Source organism: Strix uralensis, chromosome 5 (genome assembly GCF_047716275.1).
Source record: "Strix uralensis isolate ZFMK-TIS-50842 chromosome 5, bStrUra1, whole genome shotgun sequence".
NCBI lineage: Eukaryota > Metazoa > Chordata > Aves > Strigiformes > Strigidae > Strix > Strix uralensis.
Window position 1 is genome coordinate 40,476,728 of NC_133976.1, and position 24,317 is coordinate 40,501,044.

At 37.7% G+C, this 24,317-nt stretch overlaps 1 protein-coding gene across 3 annotated transcripts in view; it reads left to right on the forward strand.

The window, feature by feature from the left end:
• FRS2 (fibroblast growth factor receptor substrate 2) overlaps nucleotides 1-16,160 on the forward strand; it is a 54,368-nt gene extending 38,208 nt beyond the window's left edge. For 2 of the 3 annotated variants that reach the window (XM_074870556.1, XM_074870555.1), the window contains 6 exons: nucleotides 2,260-2,365; nucleotides 4,887-4,978; nucleotides 6,815-7,001; nucleotides 10,207-10,365; nucleotides 11,278-11,441; nucleotides 13,789-16,160. In XM_074870556.1, the coding sequence (XP_074726657.1) occupies nucleotides 4,913-4,978; nucleotides 6,815-7,001; nucleotides 10,207-10,365; nucleotides 11,278-11,441; nucleotides 13,789-14,739 (1,527 nt within the window). In that variant the 5' untranslated portion in view covers nucleotides 2,260-2,365; nucleotides 4,887-4,912 and the 3' untranslated portion in view covers nucleotides 14,740-16,160. Of the gene's footprint in view, nucleotides 1-2,259; nucleotides 2,366-4,886; nucleotides 4,979-6,814; nucleotides 7,002-9,494; nucleotides 9,527-10,206; nucleotides 10,366-11,277; nucleotides 11,442-13,788 lie in introns of those variants that run through there. The other variant, XM_074870557.1, reaches the window with a different exon arrangement.
• Nucleotides 16,161-24,317: the final 8,157 nt, after the last annotated feature.

The following is a 24,317-nucleotide window of genomic DNA, read 5'->3' on the forward strand; positions in this document are numbered from 1 at the left end:
AGTTTTCTGAAAACTGGGCAGAGGTAACTAAGGCTGTGATTCTGTCCCCAGCTGGCTCTGGCACTTGCTAGACTCTCTGCTGAGCTGGTTTGGTGTGCTAAGCCAAGAAAAATCTAACCTGACCAAAAAACATAGTTAAATATCATCAGCTAGATTGGTTAGGGCTGTCTCAGCACTAGAGCCTGTGTGTGTTGCAGAGGAATAGGTCTTGAATACAACTGTGTACAATTTTGTCCAAGATCAAGAAAGCTTATGGCTAAAGAGCAGATAAATTACAGGAAGGGTATGTGACTTGCTGCAAGCTCCTGATATTAAATACCACTTATGCACAGCAGAGAATCTTTGTTTAGTATCTGTATGTAAATATACATATCTGTCAAGCAGTTCAATAAGTTTATCCTTCTATACCTTTGTGAAATCTAGGTTTTAGTTCAAGTTAAATACAGGTTTTATTTATTTCTTTTTTGAATGTCTTATGACAGTGCACTCAAAAACTTGTGCTAAGTCCATGTCATCCTTTTATGTTAACGGCTTTATTGGGTCAGACTTTGAAGTATTGGTTTGTTCAGTATCCTGTTTCTGACACTAAATAGTAAATTCTGACAGCCAATAGTAAATATATAGGGAAGGGAATAGTACAAGGGAGCATTTTATGATCATTCCCTGAGACCCTTCTAAATATCTGCAGCTTAGAGACTTTTTGAGTCAGATGTGACATCCTTGAGTTTGAAAGTTCTTCATGGAGCTTGCATTTGTCCAGTTACATTCTGAATCTTTAAAGTTTTGCAACTCATTCCCACAAGACATTGTGGATCACAAAGTTTAACTACATACCATGTGCAGAAGGTACTTTTGTGTAGTTTTTTTGAACCTGCCCCATAATAATGTTAACTGCTGCTCCCTAATGTTTGCATTTGGAGAATAGTTGTGCTTTATGTATCTTCTCTGTGTTACCTATAATTCTGTCCTGCGTGGTCCCTTTTCCCAGGCTGAGGAGTCCAAGTAGCATATCTGGGTCTACTCTTTTTTGACAGGGGGAGGCACAATTGCATACATTATTACATCTGTGAGTGCAGTGTGGATTCTTACAATAGAAATGTATTTTTGTTTTGGCTCTTTTAGTTCTTTCTGAACAATTCTGTTTCATTTGCTTTATGATAGGTATTGAGCTAGTGTTTTCATTGAACTGTGTGACTACATGACTGATCTTTCCTAACTCACAGAGTTCCTTCACTAGGTGCATTATATTGCATTTACCAGTATCGAATTTCTGCTGTTCTCTTGCACAATCCCTTCACAGTAAGAGTGTTCTGCAACTATCATCATGATGCCTAGGACCTGGGATGGGTTTGGGACTACATTACACTTGATACTATGCAAAAAAGAAGAGTGCTTTGGGTTCCCAAAATGCTTTTAATCCAGGTGCAAGGCAGAGGACAGCAGATCGATACAAAGAATTGCAGCAGTATTGATGAGTAGAGCTGCAATGGTCTCAAACAAGTTTGCATAGACATCCTGAAAGGCTGATAAGAAGGACTAATAATGAAGTATTTTTTTCTGATAATTTAGCCCTTCTCTGGCATTTAAGAAGCAGCATCAAAGGAAACATCAAGTGCTTGTTTGGCAATATTACAGAGAATGGAGGCTGCCAACTGTTAGTCTGATGGAAGCAGCAGGTTTTTTGGTGTTAGATGTGAGTGGATAGCTAGTGTGAGGTTAATCTGGGGATGTGGGGGAAGTGAAAGCAAAGCAATTTATGGTTAGTGTCATGGAGCAAGAATCATGAGGGAAGCAGAGAAAGGGTGGTATGTTAACCATACAAGTAAGCATTTGTGTATGTTCAGTAGGATAAGCAAGAGGGAGTTAAGCAGAGTTGAGTTGTATGTGTTCTGTCTTGTCTGCTGTGGTTTGGTTCAGTATGTGGTAAGAATAATGGCATCTTTGCATCTGTCATTTCCACACACTAAATTGGGTAAGGAGTGAGTGGAGAATGAGTGGAGGCCCCAGTGTGACAGTCTACACTGCAGAAAGGTATACCAGATTATTTTCTTTCAAGACCCAACTAGGCACTGAAATGCTGGGGAGGCTCTAAGAGTCTTAAGTCTCTTGTCTAAAACTCCACTTAAGATGCACCCTAGCCATGAATACCTCACTTGACATAATACTGCCAAAATAATTTTTGAAAAGTATGCATTTTTGTTAGTTTACTAACTGGCATCTTTAAAAAAAGAAAAAATACATTTTTATGTACTCTTCTAGTTCTAGGTCAAATGATTAGTTCTGTGACAAGACAGCATGACACTTTGAGTATGACAGAAGCCCTGATGCTGCAGCAGAGGCTGGGAGTATTAATGGCCAAATCTAGGTGAGTGATTTTTAATTCTGCTGGTTCCCTAGCTGTTTCATTTCTTCCTCATAGCCTTGGTTCACATCTCTCCTTTGAAGCAGCGTTGCAGTTCTTGGTTTTCCAAAGTATTAATATTAGAATATATTAGAGACAAAATGACAAGCTTGTATGATTATTGATTACATACCCTTTCTTTGTTGTTCTTGAGATACAGTGGCTATACTTATACTACAGCTTTCTACTTGCAACTCTAGTGACTTTTCCTGAACTACTGTGCAGTTAAAGTTTTGTTTTTAATTGCTTAAGCTTGCAGGCATCTGCCTCCAACAGATTTGATCAATTATTTTATGCTGAATGCAAAGAAAGTCATGATACTGTAACAGCATGCTGCTATGTAGTTGTGTTTTCACTGTCAGAATGTCTGGGGAGGTCTAAGACTGGACTTTATTATTTGTAAGTATCTGTGCCTGAAGGCTGCTAGAAGCATCTGCAACTGACTGCTGTATGGACCAGAGCTTGAAAACCTTTCCTGCAAATTTATATATTCATTGCTAATCTGCATTGCATCTATTGTCACCTGTTGCTCTTTTTAGCAGTGAAATCTCAGAATAAATAGGGTAGCATCAGTAGGTTAACAAGACCAACATCTGAATGTTACTGTAGTGAGGCATTATGGGATGCCACAGGATAGGAAATCAGTGATAGGTGTTATTACCTGTATCTCCCTTTCTAAACAAAACAGGCAGAATTCATAAGCAAGAAAATGGAATAGTTAAAATAGCAATAGGATGTATGTGTGAAGACTACTAAAAGTAGTCTAATTAAGAGACTGATTGGACTGATTAATAAAATTCAGGACTTCACTATGCAAAAAACCACTTGTGTGTAGCATAGCTTCTCTCTGCAACAGTGGAAGCAAATAACCAGCTCCCCAGTTTCATGTTGAGTTGGGAAAAAATATCTGTCAAGTTAATGCCTGTTTTCATGTTGTGGCCAGAAATGACATTAGAGATCCATGATTTTGACTATGTGTCTGATGTTTTGCCTCTTTCTTCCTGGATTAATCCAAGCCATACCTTTTCCTAAGTTCTCCATTTCACCTCTGCAGGGGTTTGGTGGCAGATTTAGACATATTTATACAGTCTCTAGGGTAGCAGTATCTTTTCTGAGTGGCTTTTCTGGTCAAAAAGAGGGGAAGAGTTAGCTGCTCTTCATTGTATTGCTTATTTCTCAGCAGACTGAAGTGCTACTTGGATACTACTGCTGCATGCTAATACAAATGCCTGTCTAGAAAGCAAGTCCTGGTTTTCTTAAGGTGACATCAGATTTTTTTTCTCTTTAGTCAGGAAAAGTTATCAATCAGTTCTGTCTTCCTTCTTGATTCCTAATGTCATAATCTCTTGTTGACTTACTAGCTCTCTTCCAGGATTTTGCCCCACTTTTCATTTGTGTAGTGGAAATTTTAGTTCTTATCCGATATAAAGATGATGTAAATGGGTTAAGTTTTCTTTTGTCTGACTTTCTTTTATTTAAGAAGGACAAGACATATCACCCCCTGCAAAGTGGTAGAGGGAGGAGAAGCAAGTTCGGAGACTTTGTTCTACAAATATTTTATCATACTGTTTTATGAAAGCTTTACCATACATACAAAAATCTTGAAATGAAAATATCAAAAATATCAAATATTTATTTTTTGTTTCCTTGATTTAGCCATCCTGTTCTGTGTTGACTATTTTACTGTTTTATAGCAAATGAAGTAGACTCTGTAACACAATTTAATCTAAACAGAACTTAATAGAAATAAAACCCCCCCAAGTTTTAAATTATTTGTGTTTAATGTGGAGGTTTTTCCCTTCCCTTCCCTTGACTTCAATCACATAGTTTTATGTACATTGCTATGTGGGAAGTATTTAAAAGTGGAAGCACGGAGCCTCACTGCATGGCTGCCAGCACAGGACTGCCTCCAGGCCTGGAACACCTCCACCATCCATCGCAGGCCAGCTCTGGAGCTGCCGAAGCCAGGGCAGCTTTTCAGGATTGCCATGTGGGCTCTTTGTGTTGCCTCTGCCTGGTGACCTCCTACTGCCCAGGGCTTGTATGGGCGTCACTAGGGCTGCGCTCAGCAGTCTAAACCGGGGAGTGCTCATGTAGACAGAACTGGAATCCAGATAGTTGTCTTGTGTAAAGGCCCTGGTTTAGGAGATGAGAATCGCACCCAGTAAGCTGTTGGTTTTTGTCTTCCCCCAAGCTGCTACTATGGGAATTAAGGTGACAAATCAAATGGATCTGTTTGGTAGTAACCTCAAGTTGAATTATTGGTAGGACTTTTAACAGCTCAGTGTTGCCACTCCTTAATGCCAGATCTAACTGAACTATTTAAAAATATTTGTAATACTTTTATTTTTTTACTTATGACTGCAAAATTCATCATGAATAATTGTAATTTCAGAGAGCAATTTGTGTTGCATTGTTTTGTTGATGATACTCTATTTTTACTTCAACTAAATGATCATTTTGGGTTTTTTGTTTCCCTCTTTAGAGATCACATGGTCTTCTAAAGAAGTCATGGGTAGCTGTTGTAGCTGTCCAGATAAAGAAACTGTCCCAGATAACCATCGAAACAAGTTTAAGGTAAGCACTGATGTGGTATGCTATGAATTATTCTGTTGCTTTCTTGCACAGTAGGTCTGTGATTGGAAAAAATTTAAATGAAAATACGGTGAGAATTACTGAATGATTAAAATACTGCAGAGTTGCAGGTGTCTGTGGCTACAAGTTTCTCTTGTTCCTTTGAGAAATCCTCTCACCAACAGTTACCAGAGAACTCTCTAGGCTTTTTTTATGATAGTTTTGATCTTCAGCAAAGAGAAGCAGCCCTGTGCTTTTGACCCATCTCCATTTCAGATGGTAGGACCCAAGTAACATTGTTGCCTCTGGGAGGTTATGGAAGTTAGAAGGGAGTTGTAAGTATAAGAGAAGAGCTGTGGGAGAAGTGTGATAATGAACCTGGATCTGGGTTCAGCAATGGAAAATTTTAGGACTGCTGATGTTACTTGAAGATCAGTACTGATTATAGCCTTTTGAGAAATTTTGTCCTTCACTTGAAGAAATTTTATTTATAAACGTACTTCTCTCCCTTATATCCCTGGAATTTATAAGCTTGTGAACGCTTGTTCATATGCTTAACATGAAGCTGCTGAAGTCAATGACTCTAAGTAAACGTACCTTTGCATAGTCACACAAGTCAGATTTGTGTCTGTGCTCCAAACTGTCTCTGTGAGTTGGCAAAGGAATGTAATGCTTCCATACTGAAAAATGATTCATGCGTTGCCTAAAGGCAATACTGAAATGAGCTTTAAAACCATGGGAATTTCTGGAAATGTTTAATATTATCAGTACAAAAAGCTGAAGGATAAAGTATTTTTTTGCTTTCTTACTTTTTATGCATTTGACATCACTTTGTGTAACTACTTCCTATTTTTCTCCTCGTAGAATTTCTCTATTGTTTTGTGTGGGTCGCTGATTTAGCAGCAGGGGGGAGAAGATGAAAGAATGTAATTTGCAAAATGAAGAAAGTTGGCATAAACCTCAGTGGCAGATGAAACTATTCCTAATTCTTTTCAATTGACTAAATTTCAAGTTGGAAATGTCTCTTTAAGGAGTAACATGAATTGATACCATAGGGAAGATTTTTTGGTAGTCTTTTTATTGAGTAAGAAAGAATCCCACTAAAAGCAGCATTGTGAGATAAAATACACGTGGAGCAAAATATACATTGTCTGAATTCCATAAAGGATGTGGATGACCTCAAACTGGTGCAAAAGCAGAAAGAGTAAGAGTTTAAGCTTTATACACATTTTCATGCAAGATAACCATAGGGTATTTGAATTATTTGTTGACTTTAAAAAGACATTAAAAAAATCTAAAACAGTCTGGTGATTCAGCACAGTGCAAGGTTATACAGGTATGTGAAGGAAGCTTCATCTTGGAGCCCCGTATCCTTTTTCATCCCTTTTCCCAACTGTAAGTTGGGGTTATATGAGAAAGCAAATTTTTTTTTATTTATTTTTTAATTTTTTTTAGAAATGAGGCTCTGAAGGATTCCATTATCTGAGGCATGCCTTATCTGTGTGGCAATACTAGAATATGTACATAAAGCCAGTTCTAAAAAAAAAAAAAAAATATATATTTAACTTACAAACCTCTTCTATTTTAAATTTCCCCTCAGATTTTACAATGACGTTATGCAGTCTCATTCATATTGCTCTTAAATATGTATTATTTTAATTCTGGGTTGGGGGAGCAAAGGAACTGGTTTGGTGAGGTGTAGGGTTTTTTTAAACTTCTACCTCAAGGATCATAACTAATATGACAGAGCAGATGAAGCGCACCAGTGAAACATTATTAGTAGTTGTATTGGTGCTCAAAAGAGTACTTACCTAATGCTGTTTAACTTCATTTTTATAGGTTATTAATGTGGATGATGATGGTAATGAACTGGGTTCTGGCATAATGGAACTTACAGATACAGAACTAATTTTGTACACCCGTAAAAGGGACTCTGTAAAATGGCACTACCTCTGTCTCCGTCGCTATGGCTATGACTCAAATCTTTTCTCTTTTGAAAGTGGCCGAAGGTGTCAAACTGGACAAGGTATGTGGCATTTTTGTATATAAAGCTTTTTTGAAATTTATTTGACGTTGTAAGTCAGTTTTGTTTAAAAAAAAAAAAAAAAAAGTATAATTTGCCTGTCCTTTGGCAAGGGTTGTAAAGGCGATAGTTTTATATGTGAAGGTGGTTTCTGGAAAAAAAGTTACCTTATGAGGGATGGTCTTATGGTAAAATGAGGATTTGAGTTGCACATAGTTTTTGACATTGTAGGTCTGGAGCACTTCATGCCTGTATGTGTGGATACTTCTGGTCAACTTAGAAGGTGGTTTTGACAGGGAAATTCTTCTACCTCAGAGGCTGACTTGACTTTCAGGGAGGGCCAGTGAAACCTGAAGCTGGAGGAATCTCCTCATAATTCAAAGAATTCTTTTATTTTTAGATTTTAAAAGATTGGAGCACTGGTATGAACTGAATATCCTACTCTATTATTGTCTTAAGCAACACATTTGTGTTTCATCCTCTTCCTAAAACAAATACCACTTTCATTTATATCAGTGACACCATTATCAAATTTTGACACATTTTCATACCATGTGTGTAAACTCCAGCTATGCTCAGCAATTTTCTGTGTGGCTGTAACTGGAAAAGGTTGTCTACCTTTCCAGTTCCCAGATCATGCCTGCCCTGGCCAAGGTTGGCTCCCAGTGAGAACATTTAGGCTTTTATCTTACTTCACTGCAGCTGTGCCTGAGGTAATAGCTGTTTTGGTTGAGGTCTTAGCCTCATTTTACATCTTTCTACTGTGATGTAGCTGTGTGTAGTTGGAATTCTTATGTATTCATCCATTGTGAAATTAAGTTGCATTTTTATTTTCTTACAGATTTTTAGCATTTACTAGTGTGTTTATCAATAATGATACTTAACAATTGGAAATTTTTTTTTTTATTTCACTAAAAAGTCTGGAATGTCTGGAACTTGATCATAAACAAAGCTGGTCAATCTTCATTGTCCAAGCAGAGGTAAGGGCAGACAGGTTTTTTTGATAAGAGTTTAGAAGACATTCTCAGTTCATCTCCTAATGAGAAGTGGAGATGTTTTCAAATGTTACAGTATGCTCCACACTAAGCAAATGTTCAGACTTCGAAGAAGAAAGTAATAAACTTTGTTTTGAAGAAAATCACTTTAATTGATTTTGCAGGTTTAATTTACTGCTTCTTCCAAAGGTAAAATAGATACGAATACAATTCAATTGAAAATACTATTTTGAAGGTTCTTTTCCATGGCCTATTAGAAATTCTGCAAAATTTTCCACCGAGTCTAATTGACTTCTCTGCTTCCCTCCTAATTTTTTTTTTAAATAGAGAAGATTAAGCAGGCTGTGTAAGCAGCAACCCTTTCCTCCCTCTTTTGTTTCTTGCATTCCTTACGTAATATTAAAATACTGTGAATATTGAGAAAAAAGAAATCTGGCAGAAAATGTTCTCTCTGTTGCCTTTTTGCAATGGAGCATTGTTCCTGAGACCTACACTGGGTTTTGTGGGTACAGTTGCAAAACTTCATCTTCACTTGGTGAGATGACGGAGAAGTTTTTCATTTGAGAATACCCTGAATACTGCCCAGCAACTTTTACTAATTGCATTAGTCAGTATTCTTGTTTGTGTTCTCCATTTAATCTCAAATTACATCTATTGATAAGTTGTCAGAGTGCACTGATGTTGAAACATTGAGTTTGTGCTAGGAATTAAAAACCTTGAAGACATGTTTTGGGAGCACAGCTAATAGATAATTCAGATAGAAAACTTGGAAGAGCTAGTGTGTCACCATATTGTGTAAGTGACAGATCATATTGTATTTAATGTGAACGCATTTAATAAAAACCAAGGTTTCATCAAGTTGTTTTTGCTTGCAGTACCAGTGCCAATTTGATTCACCTCATATTTTAAGGAATCAGCAATTTAGAAGCATTTTTTTTTTTAAACAAAATAGTAAAGCCAGCTGAATTTCTCAGAAACATACTGGGAGCTTTTTAAAGCTTGTGAACCTAGATTTTCTTAAAATTTTATTTTTTGCCCATTAAGATTTAAGTATCTGGTGTGAATTTTCAGAAATACACAAAAAATTAAACCATGGACTGTTGTACTTGAGCTGGATCATGGGTTGGGGAAATGTAGTAGAAGATGCTCTACAGCTGCTGTATTGCAAGCATGAAGCTTGTTCACTGTGCCAGCTGAATATTAATTGTTGAGCGTCATTCCTCTTAGCCCATCTGGTATATTCCCAGCTGGGTTTTGTGAACTTATGTCATGTGGAGCGTTTCTGGTAGTTCTGATTTGTCACAGTTCTGCATCCTTAAATAAATATATGATGATAATAATTGCCAGCATATTAACATAATTGCACTTACAGAACTAGCTGTATCAGTAGGTACTTTTTAGTAAAGAGTGTTTTAAGACTGTAATACTCACTTTAAAAAATGAGCACCTGCACCCACGTTTAACAAGCATGTCAACTTTAACTTCATGCTTTCAATGGAAGAATAATCCAAAGCTGCGACTTTGCTGGTGAGGGTAAGTTGGGGCGCTCCCTGCTGTTTAAAGGCAAAGTGGCACAATACACACGCAAAATACATGGTATTGCTGCTAACTTTGTATTCTGTGTCTATCCTTTAGCCTAAAGCAATTGGTTTGTTACTGTCCGTTTTACACAGTTTGTCTTATTAGCTTTTCAGTTTAATCTTCTTAAAGAAACTAAACTTTTACCCAGTGTTTAAATCCTTTCCTGTTGTGCAGGCATCTTATTTTTATGGTAATTGAATAGAAATCTGGTTTTAAAAATATTACCTTGTAGCACCACAGTAGTTTCATTTAGTGTTTTCTAAAATTTGTTTATTTAACAGGTATACTTTTTATCAGCTTTAAAAAAAAATAGTTTGCCCTGTTTTGTGGTTTGGGGTTTTTTTTACCCCTCATTGAGCACTCAAAACTTAGTTTTGCTCTTAACTGAATCAGTTTTCTGTTCTAATTAACTTTTGGTGCATGGGTATCTTATTCTTCTGTTAGATAAACACTTTAAAGGTTCTCACAGTAATTTTGTGTGTTTTGGTGCAATAAAAATTTCTTAACATTTTTGCTTCTTTAACAGGTATTCATTACGTGGATTCCAGTTCTATTTTTTTTTTTTTTTAATACATGGTAAGGCATGTTTCTTACATTAAAGGATTTTGATTTTTTTTCTTGTGTATTTACAGGAATCTTTGCCTTTAAATGTGCCCGTGCAGAAGAACTATTTAATATGCTGCAAGAGATAATGCAGAATAATAGCATAAATGTGGTAGAAGAACCAGTAGTAGAAAGGAATAATCATCAAACTGAGTTGGAAGCTCCTAGAACCCCTCGAACACCTACCAGTAAGTATAGTTATACTGTCAGATGATGTCCCTGAATGTAATGTGGTACTTCGCTGAAAACAGCATTTAATTTGCATTAAATCTTTAAGTAATTAAAAAGAAAACTAATTTAAAGCTAAGAGGCTAATTACCAGTAATGCATTCTCTTGAGGTACTTGCTGAGGATTCTCTTTCAAGAATCCTAAGTCTTGAGAGCAAAACTGCCATAGTCAAGTTCTTCAGCTTTAAGAAACAAGGTCTGGGTACTTAGTTGTTGCATAAGACTGCTGTTTCACTGAATTATGAATACATCTATTGAATTGCTTTATAATATAGCGCCGTATTTTACTTGTATCATTTCTGAGAAATGTTGATGTTGGGCAATGTTCCAACCTTTTTATTAGGGAAAAAAAAAAAGTAATGGTAATATCACATCTACAGTGGGTTTAGAATCTTTCTTTTGCTTTGAGTAGATGGATGAGTAGATAGAGTGAAATCCTTTCAAAAATACCAGAAGATTTTTGGTAATCTCAGGCAGATGGTTTGATATTTGAAACTAAGAATTCCAGGTTATTGATGATTTCAGAGAAATGGAAGCTTAAGTAATTAACTCTCTGTTTGTTAGGGAGATGTTGTTAATGGTAAAAGAGAAGTTGGATAGGGAGTTTACTGGGAGGACTGTGGTCTGTAATTCACATAGATTTCAGTGGTTGCTTCAGACATGTTTCCCAGTAAATACCGGGATTCTATACTCTGCAATTTGTTTTCCCTTTCCTTCCCCCCAACAAAATTGAATCTTGTGAATATTTAATATTGTTTTACTATTTTAATTTCTCTTTTGAAAATTGAAAAATGAAGATGTAAAGCATCTTACTCATATACAGTAAAATGTTCTATTTTAATATGGTTTTGCTTGTTTTCTAATTGAATCAGCTCCTGGGTTCAATGCACAAAGTTTACCTAACGGCTATCCCAGATATCCGTCTTTTGGAGATGCTTCATCACATCCTTCCAGCAGACATCCTTCTGTCGGAAGTGCACGCCTCCCCTCTGTTGGTGAAGAATCAACACATCCTTTACTTGTAGCAGAGGAGCAAGTGGGTATCTTTTTCCCCTCATATAACTTAGGTTCTACATTAGTTCAGATTCTTCTAATGCTTGTTCTGTAGGCTTTCATTTGTGTTTTTCAGTATCAGGTGTAATGTATTTCTACTGTATGTTAGCTACCTCAGAAGAGTGTTTGCTTTACCTCTTGAAAATAATACTTTGTAGGATAGTTTGCTGAGAAAAAGTAACTATTTTAAGTTGCCCTCCATATTTATATGCAAACAAAGATATAGAAAGCATGTATTTGTATATGTTCTTTCCACAAATTTCAGTAATTATTTTTAAACACATGAATTGTACTTTATAATGAGACATCCTGGTCAAAAAGCTTCTTTACATGTAAGTCTTCTATTTGGCAAATAGAAATCATGGAATTGTTTAAGTTAGAAGGGAGCTCTAGAGTCTCTGGGTCAAATTTTAAAGTTAGAGGCGGCTGCACAGAGCCTTGTCCTGTCATGCTTTGACTACTCTAAACAAGAGGATTCCACAGTGTCTCTGAGCCATGTGTTCCAATGTTTCACCACCTTTGTTGTGAAAGCATTTCTCCCTAATATGTAATCAGATTTTTTTCCTGTTACAGCTGGTGTTCATTGCCCGTTAGCCTTTTGCTGAACATCTCTAAAAACGGTCTGGCTCTGTCTTGTCTTTATCTATTAGGTAGTTGAAAACAGTTAGGTGGTTTCCTGGCTTTCTCATAAGACTGAACAAGGATGGTGCTCTCAGCTTCTCCTTGTATGTCACATGGTCCAGCCCCTCTAATCATGGCTCGCCACTAGACTTGCTCCAGTATGGTGGTGTCTGTCTTGTACTGGGGAGCTCAGATTCGGTCTCATAAGTGCTGAATTGACAGTACTAATCACTTTCCTTAACCTACTGGTTGTGCATTTGCTAACACAAACCAATATGCACATCTGGTTTTCACTGCTGCAAGGGCACACTGCTGACTTGCATTCAATTTACCATCCACCCAGATCCCTTGGTGCTTTTCTGCAAGGCTGTTTTCAAGTCAGTTGGTGCCTAGCCTGTACTGTTGGTGGTGTTCCATACCAGGCACTGGTCTTTGTATTTGCTATTGCTGAACTTCACAAGGTTTCTATGAGATAATTCTCCAGGCTGCTTAGATCCCTCTCAGTGGAAACCCTACCAACCTGGGATAGAGTGAAAACTTTCAGAGGGTGTGTTCTATCTTATCATTCAGGTTGTTGATGAAAATGTTAATTAACTTCAATAAAACGTAATGTGGTTTAGGAAGACTCTCACATGTGGCAAGAAAGTGTTGGAAACCAGAGAACGTAACCAGAGCAAAGTGCAGTGAACTGTCTTGTGGGAAAGGATTTGTTAGGAGCCCCCACAGAAGAGTCCAAGTGTTATTGTTGGAGTTATTGAAGAGTAAATGAGTTTAAAGAATTGGTGCAGGAGTCAAGTAGAGATTGACAGAGAAGTTGGGAAGGCTGCTGCTGTAAAATACTATTTTTGCTGTTTGGATTAAAAATTAGAGGAGGAATCCATTACTCCAGTTTTTCCCATTCAGCCTTGTGTTGATCCACTGTGGGAACTTGGAGGGATAACCTAGTGGTGTATTCCTGCCTTGCCTTAGTGGCATGTGGTGCCAGCTCCTGCTCCTTTTTAATTCTGAGAGCCACAGTTCATATGGAATTGTATATTTTTCTACTTCAGTTTCTGGTATTAGGAGGCTGTTGGCTCTTGAAGAAAGAATGAACTGTTATTCCAGTAGAGCCAATCTCTCTTCTTATTGCCTGAGTAGTACACAAGGTGAGATCTTGGGGGTTTTTTAGGTCTTTTTTTTTTTTCCTCTTTTAAAATGGACCATAGATTTCCTTTGCAGTGTGGAAATTACAAAGATAAATTTAGCCAAAGCAGCTAATGAACTGTTGGTCACTGTCATGGTAAAGGACAACAAAGTAGAGCTCTCTTTCACTGATTTGTCCAAGTGAACTAATGAGTTAAGTTGGAGCAGTCCAAGGTTGCCCTGATCAGAGCAGAGCTGGAATAGAACTGGAAAAGCTGTAATTAGAGCACAACTGAGATAAAACATTAAATTAAAATAATTACTAATGTAAGATGTAAATTCTGTTCTTCTGTTAGAGTAACATTAACAAAACCAGGAACAAAATTTCAGGGGAAAAAACCCCAAACTGAGCACAGTTCAGCAAAATGTGAGAGATGACCTTTGCTCTTAAGCAGCTGCTATCACTAGATTTGGTTTTCAGGTATTTTGATTAAAAAAGTGGGGGGTTAAGAAGGAAATAAGTTTGGAGAGGGAAAAAAAAAAGTGCAAATAGCATTGGAATTTCCTTTTTTTTCTTCCCCTTTTAGGTGCACACTTATGTCAACACTACTGGGGTACAAGAGGAAAGAAAAAATCGATCAAGTGTGCATGCGCCACTGGAATCAAAGCTTTCAAACACTGAAACAACTAAAGTGAAAGAAGATCAGATGTATGCTGATGACAGAGATGCTCAGGTTCTCCTGGAGCCTGAAGGAGTCAAGTTTGTTTTAGGACCAACACCTGTTCAGAGGCAGTTAATGGAAAGAGAGAAACTGGAGCAACTTGGGAGAGACCAAGTTAGCGGCAGCAGCACAAACAACACTGAATGGGACACTGGGTACGACAGTGATGAACGTAGAGAAACACCATCTGGTAATAAATTAGTGTATGAAAATATAAATAGGTTATCAATCCCTAGTGCCTCAGGGGTCAGGAGAGGTCGTTTGACATCAACCAGTACCTCAGACACCCAGAACATTAACAACTCTGCTCAGAGGAGAACTGCGCTGTTGAACTATGAGAACTTGCCATCCTTGCCTCCTGTTTGGGAAGCCCGCAAGCTGAGTAGAGATGAAGATGACAGTTTAGGACCAAAGACCCCATCTCTGAATGGCTACCACAATAACCTAGATCCAATGCATAATTATGTCAATACAGAGAATGTAACAGTACCAGCAAGTGCTCATAAAGTAGAATTTACACGACGTCGGGACTGTACCCCAACAGTCTTTAACTTTGACATTAGGCGTCCAAGTTTAGAACACAGGCAGCTCAACTATATACAGGTTGACTTGGAAGGTGGTAGTGACTCCGACAACCCTCAGACTCCAAAAACTCCCACCACTCCACTTCCACAAACTCCAACCAGGCGCACAGAGCTGTATGCTGTGATAGACATTGAAAGAACTGCTGCTATGTCAAGCTTGCAAAAAGCACTGCCCCGAGATGATGGTACTTCTAGGAAAACTAGACATAACAGTACTGACCTGCCTATGTGAGCCTGGAAAGCATTAAATCATTTGCACCTTTTGTGAAGTTTATGAAATTGAAGATGCAAATACTTTGCATTTCTTAACACTAACGCCTTTTATAGACTAATAGAGCTTTTTCTGCATACTTCATGTACTTGTCTAACTAAAGGGAATTAATGTAGAGCAAGTATTCATTTAGGTAACACTATTTCATTCTACAGTAGTAGTAATTACTGCATAGCAGCATCACCACCTTTCACAGTGCCTCTTTAAATTGATTAGAGTCTGAGTGACATGCCGGTTTTGAATTTATAAATATTCTGGTCTGGTGCCTATACTCATTAATGGCAATTATAACACTTTTTAAAGCCTCTTGATATGTGCATTATTAGCAGGTAAACCTAATTTTTCAAGATACCTATCTTGCGTTCATTCCTCATTGAAGTGGCTCCTCCAGAATGAAATGTATGTAATGCATTAATTCACTCAGTTTGACGTACACGATATATTGGTTCATCTCAAGGGATATAAACAACACACCTTTTTTGTCTGTCTCTTTTTTTTTTTTTTTTTTTTTTTTTTTTTTAGGACCGCGTGGGCAAGGCGGCCTCTAATTTCTGATAGTTTTCTTAACTTGTGTGATATTTGAGAGGTCACATCGAAGTTCATTGATCAGAGCTATTAATGCATCTAAACCTAGCCTTAAGCTCCTTCTGCTAGAAGAGAATTCCAAGTAGCGTAAAGTTCCCTGTGAAATCTTGACAGAATTTTAATCTCATTAGAGTTTTGGGGGGTTTTTTTGTGAAGGAATTCACAGGTTGGCTGAATGAATTAAGGCTCTCTTGCCATTTCTTAGTTCAGTGTGCCTTCCTTTCTTTGCGTTTGTGTGTTTCTTTTTTATCTGTTCGTAATGTCTTGTTTTAAAAGTCAAAATTTTGTACATAGCTTTAATTATTGTTCAGGGTCGTTTATGTGTTTGTCTTGCTCTGCGTTTGACAAAGAAAGACTCTTGAAGGTCAAATGGTTGTCTTTGTCCAGTGTTCTACTTTTTTATGCCTGACAGAAATATCCCAGCTCTCCAGCAGCATGCATTATTGCACAACTGGAAAGGTTTATTATGCAGTTATTGTCTTCCTCTAAAGCATCAGACACAGGTTACACGGGAGGCAGGGTACTGGACTTGATTGTTCTTTATAGAAAATTGTACATTCTAGCAATGTGCATCCATAGTTGATAGTATAATTTAGAAAGATATGTATTAAATTATCTGAAGGTAGTATTATCTACAAGCATATTTCATTTCCTTTTGCAGTTGGTGAACTTGGTTACAATGATGGCTGCTCAGTGTTACAGGTACATCCAGGTAGAATGTTGTTTGTTGAATATGCCAGATGCACCCTTAGCAGAAATTTGTTTGGGGTTTTTTTAATACTCTGAATAATTTTAGAATTCTGGCAGTATTGCAGGTGCACCTTGGTACTAGCAGCAGAAGAGATTACTTTTGAGCCTGTGATTGCAAAGGAACTAACACTTGTGTGAACTGGTGTGATGTAAAATAACCCTTGAACTGTGAGTGAGGAAAAACATGCAAGAAAAGCCATTTGGAGATCTGAGAAAGAATTGAGGGTCTTCATGCAATATTTGAATTGAAGTTTTATAAAAAACAAACTACAATTATTCTCTGTCTTTTAAATTGGAGTGTATTCCTCTTTAGTCTTATCTCAGTTTAGCAGTGGCAGCAGTGGTAGCACCTGAAGTACATGCATCTTGCCACACCATTAGGGGATATCAGGCTACCTTTTCACTCTTGACTTTCATCATTCTTCACAGACTATGGTACTGAAATACCAGATGCACAAAGAACATAATTTGCAGGGGCAAAAGGTGGGACTCATTGAGACCATTGTGAGGAACTTCAATGAGATTAAAAAAAACCTCATTAATGTTTTTGTGGTTAACCTATGCATACTCTTATGATAGACCCAGTGACTTGTGGGGAGACCTTGGTACTCAAGAAGGTAATGACTACATAGAGCTAGATATTTTACAGGTCTGCAGCGTTAGTGCTCCTTCACATCTTTGCCATTGCCTCACCTTATGCTATGCACCAGTCTTTGTACTGAAGAGAAATTGCCAAGTATTTGCAAAATACTGAGTTAATGATACTGGCGTGATTCTTCTTAACTTTTAGCTCACTTAAATTTGTGAGCTGAACTAATGCTTCAGCATGTGTTTTAAGGCAAACGTGTTTGATCTAGCTAACTGCCTAGAAATATTTGGTCCTCATCTGTATAGTATGGGTATTTTGGAAATACTAATTACTTGGACCCTTAAAACACACCTGTGAGGCAGGGCAGTAATACTCTTAATTGACAAGTAGGGAAACAGAGGCTTCAGGTAGATGCTAAGTGACCTGCTGAAATTACAACAACCAGCCATATCCCTCCTTAGTTCTGCTGCACTGTCCTGTGCAGGCAGGCTGAATAGTCTTAGATGCAAGGGATGGTGTGAGTAGTTTGGGGGTTTTTTTATGTTGTTGCAAGTTTCACAGTACTTCATAGGGAGTGTTTTCTTAGCTCTGGTCCCCAGAATTGAGAATGTACTGGAATTTCAACTTTCTGTAGCCTTAATTAATTAACATGCCTGACAACTTGTTTTCCAGGACTATTTTTTTACCCTCTTACATTTTACAGGTGGGATAATGCTTTCTCATTTTGTGTATGCTGCAAACATACTGAGTAGTCCCTATTACCTGCGCTACTCATCTTTAGCATTCCTTATTTTCTGCCCCTTGAAGTAGATGTAGTTGCAATGCACTTTACCCTTTGAGACTTGGTAAATATTTTTTCAGTTCAGTCTCTTTTAAAGGCTGTGATGTTAGGTTTAGTGTCTGTAATCTAGGATTCAGGTTTCAGCTGAAATCTCTCCACAGTATTTAGATCATATTTATTTTGGGCCCACAGGTGTATAGACTGAGAAACTACAAATATGTAACCATTTTCTTTAGTAACTGAGACATGGTAAGTTTACATAAACTAGGTCCTTCAAAAATGGCACCATTTCCATCAGTTCCACTTTTCATCCATAACATGCAGTTGGCTGCTACCCTTCAAGCACATTTGACAAGGGAAGGCCTTTAACTGTAGGTATTCCTTTAATACAGTCAATTGGGAAAGACATACATTAGTGAATCTTCTAAACAAGGAGACTGAGTTGATAAAAAAGATGAAATGGCGACCAAAACTACATAATAAAGATTGTACTAGAAATATAGTTAGTGAGAATCCATTGGTTATATCAGGAAAATATTTTTTTGTCAAATTGATGTCAAGAGGAGGACCAATTTTTTTAATTTTGTGGTGTTTCTTGGTGACTTTGTAGAACAATATAAAAAAGACCATTCTTAAAACCTTAATTCTCATTATAACATTTTTTTGTTTCCCCCGATAAGTGCATTTTGCATATGACAGGGGTTGAATGTAATGGTGTGTCTTGAAGCACTATTCCTGTTCCTATTAAGTTCTACAGAACTCTTTTAGAAATCTTAAGTGTACAGATAGACATTTCATATCATAAACTGCTTAATTCACTCCCCCTTCCTGCCCTCCCAATGTTTGGATATTTGTGTGTGTGTTTACGCCTCTGACTAGGGCTTGGGTGTAAAAAGGGCCACAGAAAGGTGTAAGCTGTACAAAGTCCAAACCAATGTCAGAACAGGGCTGCTCTTTTGCAGGTGAGAGACCAGCAGTTGATTTTGCTGGTTTTCTAACAGTGTGTGTTGGCTCAAAATCTGGCTATCATTGTTTTTGTTTTACACTTTACCACTTCTCAATGAGACAGTCAGGAAGGAGAAGATTGTCTTTATTCACTGTTAGTGAAGTAAAAATGCAAGTTCTGATTGATGCCAGTTACTACTTTGAGCATATAATGATGTATTTGATTTGGACCTCTGTTTCTAAGCAGTATTCTCTTTGTTTAAGGTGGGATCAATGGTGAAATTCAATTTCTGCACTGTACTAATTTATTTAATGGCTGCAAATAAGATGGAACTGATTTAGTAGTGGACTTAAATCTGAAATTCTCCTATTTCCCCGAAATAAGTTTGGTCCTCCAGTTTGATAGGTAGAATTAGGTATTTTAAGAATTTAATGATAAGATCTTTCCCATCTTTTCCTTGAGGTAGCAATTCAGGCATTTATATTTGACAGTATTTACTTAATATAAACATAAGTTCATTTATATCTTTATTTTAAATTCACATACACTCCAAAAAAAAAAAAAATCCAGAAGAAATTCCACCACAAAAAACTGCGTTAAGATGGAGTTGGAGTTGCTGATGTCCTTCTGACAGAGCATATATTAAAAAGACAGGAAGTCATAAGTTAAGGTTCTTTCACAATCTTTAGGAATTACTTCCTCTTTTGGACAAGATAAGTGAATAATAATAAAAAAAATTAGCAGCTGTAACTCTGACCATGTATACATTATTTCTTGTGATACTGTGCTGTAAGGTATGTGACTGTCATATATTATCCTAACACGGTGTTTACTCCAGATTAACGCAGTATTTTGTTTGGAAATATGTAGGTGTACAGATAGAAATAGAATATGAGAGATAAAGTTACCTTTAAAGTTGATGAAACAAGTGTTGGACATTTCTATATTTTTATATATTACAAAGGGCATTTTGAAATTTTTCTTGCAGTTTTAGTAATTATTTAGTGTGGTAATATACATATATTGTGACAATGTCTTCTGCTATATCCATTACTTCGGTGTAATTCTATTTTATGTAGCAAATATGTGTATATACAAAGGAGATTATGTAAAAAATGATTAAGAAATAGGCTCGAACCCTTCATACAGGGACCGTCTTCCTCTGTGTCTGCAAAGTACTTAATGCCTTGGGGTCCCAGCCACAGCTCACGTCCGAGACCCGTGGTGACCGAATTGCCAAGCGATGAGCGTGGAGGAGCAGCCCCTCTGCTTTCCACGAGAAGCCTTAGTACAAAAGGTGCCGTGAAGCTCACCTTGCCACTCCCTGGTGCAGGGGCTGTGCTCTACATGGTCATTCCCAATGCCACCTGCCAACAACCCAGAGAGCCCAGAGTCTGTGTGTCCTTTGCTCCAGTCCTTCCCTTTGGCAGTAGGAAAGGAAGTCTGAGGTGGGAGCTTTGATGTCATCAGGGAATCTTCCTTGTTAGCAGGGCGATCCTTCCGGAGCTTGTTCGGGCCTCATGCAGCGTCCTTTGAAGCCAAATGAATGATGCGCGTTGACTTCAAGGGCCACTGGATGTGTTCCTACAAGATTAAGTTCTGCTGACTTAACAGCTCTGTTACACCTGAGGACCTGGTTGGTCAAGTTCTTCAGGAATGGTCTAAAAATACTGTAAAAATATAAATATATTTAATTACATGTACTAAAAAAAGAAATCCTATTTGTTGTGGTCAGAGTTCAGATTATTATGTGAATTTTGATTTCTTAGTCATACTTGCATATATATTGCTTTAACTATTATGTATGAAAGAGGAAGTGATTCTAAAGTGCGTGAAAGATCAGGATTACACCTGTTTTTTAATGGTGATGATATTTAGGAATGGATGTCAGCAAATTTAACTCCATATTAATGCAGTTTTTTTGCATTAGAATATGTGTGTATATCATACACCCACATTTTATATATAATATATTATATATTTGGTACTAACTTTGTATTTTCCTTGAAATTTTGCCAAATCTCGAACACAGATGTTCTCACTTGTAAGACTTTGGTACTTAATAACTGAATGTATAAGAAATGCTCTGGTATGAAAGGAAAGAGTGTTGTATGGTGTCCCACAATACAGATGTCTCAACCAGCAGGCAGGTTGCCTTTCTCACATCTCGCTTCATTGTAGCATCACCTTTCATCTCCTGAAAAACAGTCTGTGTTTTAACTAAACTGCAGACCTGCCATTACAGTACAGCTGAATACCGCGCTAGCATGAAAGCTGACTGGTAGTAGTAAGAATACAGTAGTCACCAGTGTGCCACAAATGCATTTATTAAATGCAGAAATAGACATTTCTACAAAGGCCAAAATCTTATGTTGTATGTTCCTTTCTTGTCATTACATTGTATGATATTGTAAGATTATTGTATGTCCTAATTTGCATTATAAAATGTTTTTTCCTACTTAAAGGCATAAATATAGCAACTTTGTATAAAGGTAGCTTTCTAGATTTTTATTTCTTTTATATAAAAAAGTCTAAACAGTGGGAGTACCATTGCCAAATTGTTTATAAAGTCTCCATTAATTTGCCCTGTTCAATGAATTTGTTTTTACAAACATTCCGTATTTCTTTTATTAAAAAAGTGATATTATACTATGCAGAAAGAGTGTATTTTTATGCTATTCCACATTAATCTTAAAAAAAAATAATTTCACTTGTTTTAAGCTGTCAGTGAGAAAGCTTACCAAATGTGCATTTTTAAAAAATGTATTATGTATTATGACAACATTTTTTCCCTTTTAACAGTGCCAACTTCATTTGGAAAAAAAAAAAAATTGTAGCATGGCAATAAACTATTGATTTTACATTGAAAATCGTCTGTGGGTTACTTCAGTGATTTCCCAGTGTTAGCGTCGCTGTATTGTATTTCATTAGCAAAACCTTTTTTGCTTTTCTTAAAATCATTGCTTCAGGTACCTGTCTGTTTCTCCCCACACACACACTTGTATTCCACTCATTACTCAGTGGTAAAAAAAAAAAAAAAAACAAGAACAGAACATGATGACCTGGAGTCTAAATTTTTCTCCAAGCTTTTGTTTCATTTCTACTAGTGTTCTGTCACGTATTTCTCATGTAGGTAGACTTAGAATTTTTTTCTGTTGTGGTAGTACTGCGGTAGTACTGCTGTTGTCAACTACTGGCTAGTGAATCATGTGCCAGCAATTTGAATGTTCTCCTTTCTCAGTTATTAAAAGACTTAAGATTTCTAAAACCTAAATGGACTTTGTTAGCATAGTGCTGGTAAATTCAGAAAGTAAGTAATAAGAAAATACAAGGTTGAAGTCCTGTCTAGATGGCCTTTTTGCTTTCTCTGGAGTCTATAAAATATGGCGGTGATTTATCAAAATTCAGCATCTCCTCTCCCTCCTAAGTCACTGTTGTAAGGCATAATTTAAACTAGCCAACAAATGAACAAAACCCTAGAAATGTCAGGAGATGTTTTGTTTTCAGAATCTTAAGAAACAACGTTCAGTGTTCGTTGCACTATGTTGGTTAGGTAACTTGGATGTCTGAAAACTCAGTTCTCGACAAGCTTTTCATATCCCTGGCCAACAGCTTTGCAGTGTTCCTAACAGGAGTGGCTGCTTGGCAGTCCATCATGCTCCATGTTTCCATATTTACATGATACAGACTAATGTAGAAACTTTCATTCTTTGTACCTTCATTTCTAGTAGGAAGGCTTTCCAGTAGTGTTTGTTGAAATGCTTGAGTGCACCAGTTCTGATGTGACAGTAGGTAAAACATATGCAGTTAGAGAATTAATTGCTAGCAATATTATAACTAAAACATCATGCAGCCAATTCCAAGTGATTCCAATTAAAATATGCCTATGCCTTGCATTCTTGACCTAATGATGCTTTGTTCGGAACTAAATTTTGAAGCCGGCTCAGAGTAGATGGCATTAAACAGCCAAGAGCCAACCTTCCAGCCATACGTGCCTAGTACTAGCATTTCCAGTAGTTATATAAACTGGCCTTGGTAAAATCCCTGTACGTAAATCACAATAATACATCTGTTAGTTTTCATTTGGGAGCACCTGAAGAGTTGGATTTTGTGAAGTCTCTTGTTTTCCTTCCCTCCTCAAACTTGTATCTGCTTGGAGGCTTCAGTGACTGGTTTGACAGAAGTAAGCCTCAAACTAGATACTGTGGTTGGTGCCTGAATTATGGAGTCCTGGAGAAAGCAGGGAACAGTTGCTGCTCTACTATTCCTACATCATTAATGCTCAGCTGTAAGCAGAAGGTCTCGATCTGTATTAAGGCACCAAGCGGTAGATATGGAGACGTGGAAGTCTGATTGAGAATTCATCTTTGAGCAACCAAGCCTGTGCTTCGCTCTGAGCTGTCTGACGTCTCAAAATGTCTTGGGGACTGAAATGCGCTCAAGAGATGAAGTGATTTACAAAGCATATGTGTTTATGAAAATATTTAAATGAGGGACTTTTTTCCTTTGCTTATTCACAGTGTGACCTTACAAACTGCTGTCGGCACAACAGAGGCGAGGGCACTGCGCAGCTGGAAACGAGAGGCAGGAACCCAGAACTAAAGTTGGACTCTTGTTATTTGGGTGTCACTACTTTTACGCATTATAAATCATAGCTCTGCAATAGTCAAAAGCCCCTTAAACCAAACTTACAAATTCCCTGTAGTAAATTTTTCTATGAGCATTTGATCCTCCAAAGGCTGTAACTTGCTGAGTGTCTGAGGCACTTTAAACATTTTTTCCCCCCCAGCTCACACCACAGTAGCATCCAATGTGACTTAACACTCTAATTCTGAGATAAAAACAGTCAACATTGTTTTAGCTGGGTTATTAGCCCTAGCCAAAACTTGAGATACTTTTCTACATAACTATGAGGAAAACTGAAGATCTTAAAGTTGTTAGTATTCTAGCTTTCAGAACAAGGTTAGAGGGAAAAACATCTCTAAGTCTTGGAAAACAAAGCAAAAGGCCCAAAGAACTCAAGAAAAATACTAACCAGGTATTGACATACTTGAAACCAGAGATGTGAAAGTTGGCAGAGTTCTGGTCATGTTCTTTTTTGCCTTCTCCATTGGGATAGATACCTGTGTTTGACCAGCTTGAATCTAGAACAAACAGCTTTGCATATATCCCAAGAGATTTGTATCTGGCAGCAATAAGAATGCCGGCTGGAATTAATCCTGGAGGAACAAGTCATACAAAGCTATTCACTTTTTTTTTTGTATGACTGGGTAGCTAACAGGCTTTTTGTGTGGAGGAAAAGCGGTGACAGAACAAGGCTTGGATGTGGTCTCATGCATCTGCAAAGCTGCCAAGAGAATAGTTAATGATTTTTTAATATTGAAATGAAGCATGTGTTGAGTGGGGTTGTGCTGGGGTATCTCCTGTTTACTGCTTTTAATTGGTGATGTGGATGATGTAATAGCAGATAGCTGGGACGGTCTGGCAAGTGCACTGGAGGTCAGGAGTGGTAATTTAAAAAGGTTTTGACTGGTTTGAGAATGACCTCCAGGAATACAATGCAATTAAACTGGGGCAACTGCAAGCTCACTCGCTGAGGCTGAAATAACTTTGTATAGAAATACAGTGTAAAGTAAGTGCCTAGATGGCAGCTCTTCGGAGGAAGGTTGGCAGGCTGCGGCACACTGCCAGGCAAACCCAAGTCCGGTGCTGCCGTACAAGACGCCGCCACACAACACGAGGGAAGAGACAACTGGCCTCCAAGTCACTCCAACTCATTAAATAACCCGGCAGGTTAGTGCACCAGGACAGCGCAGGCCGCGGCGCCCCGCCTCCTCCTGAGGGGACGGACTGCGGCTCCCAGAGTGCCGCGCGCCGCCGGAAGCGGG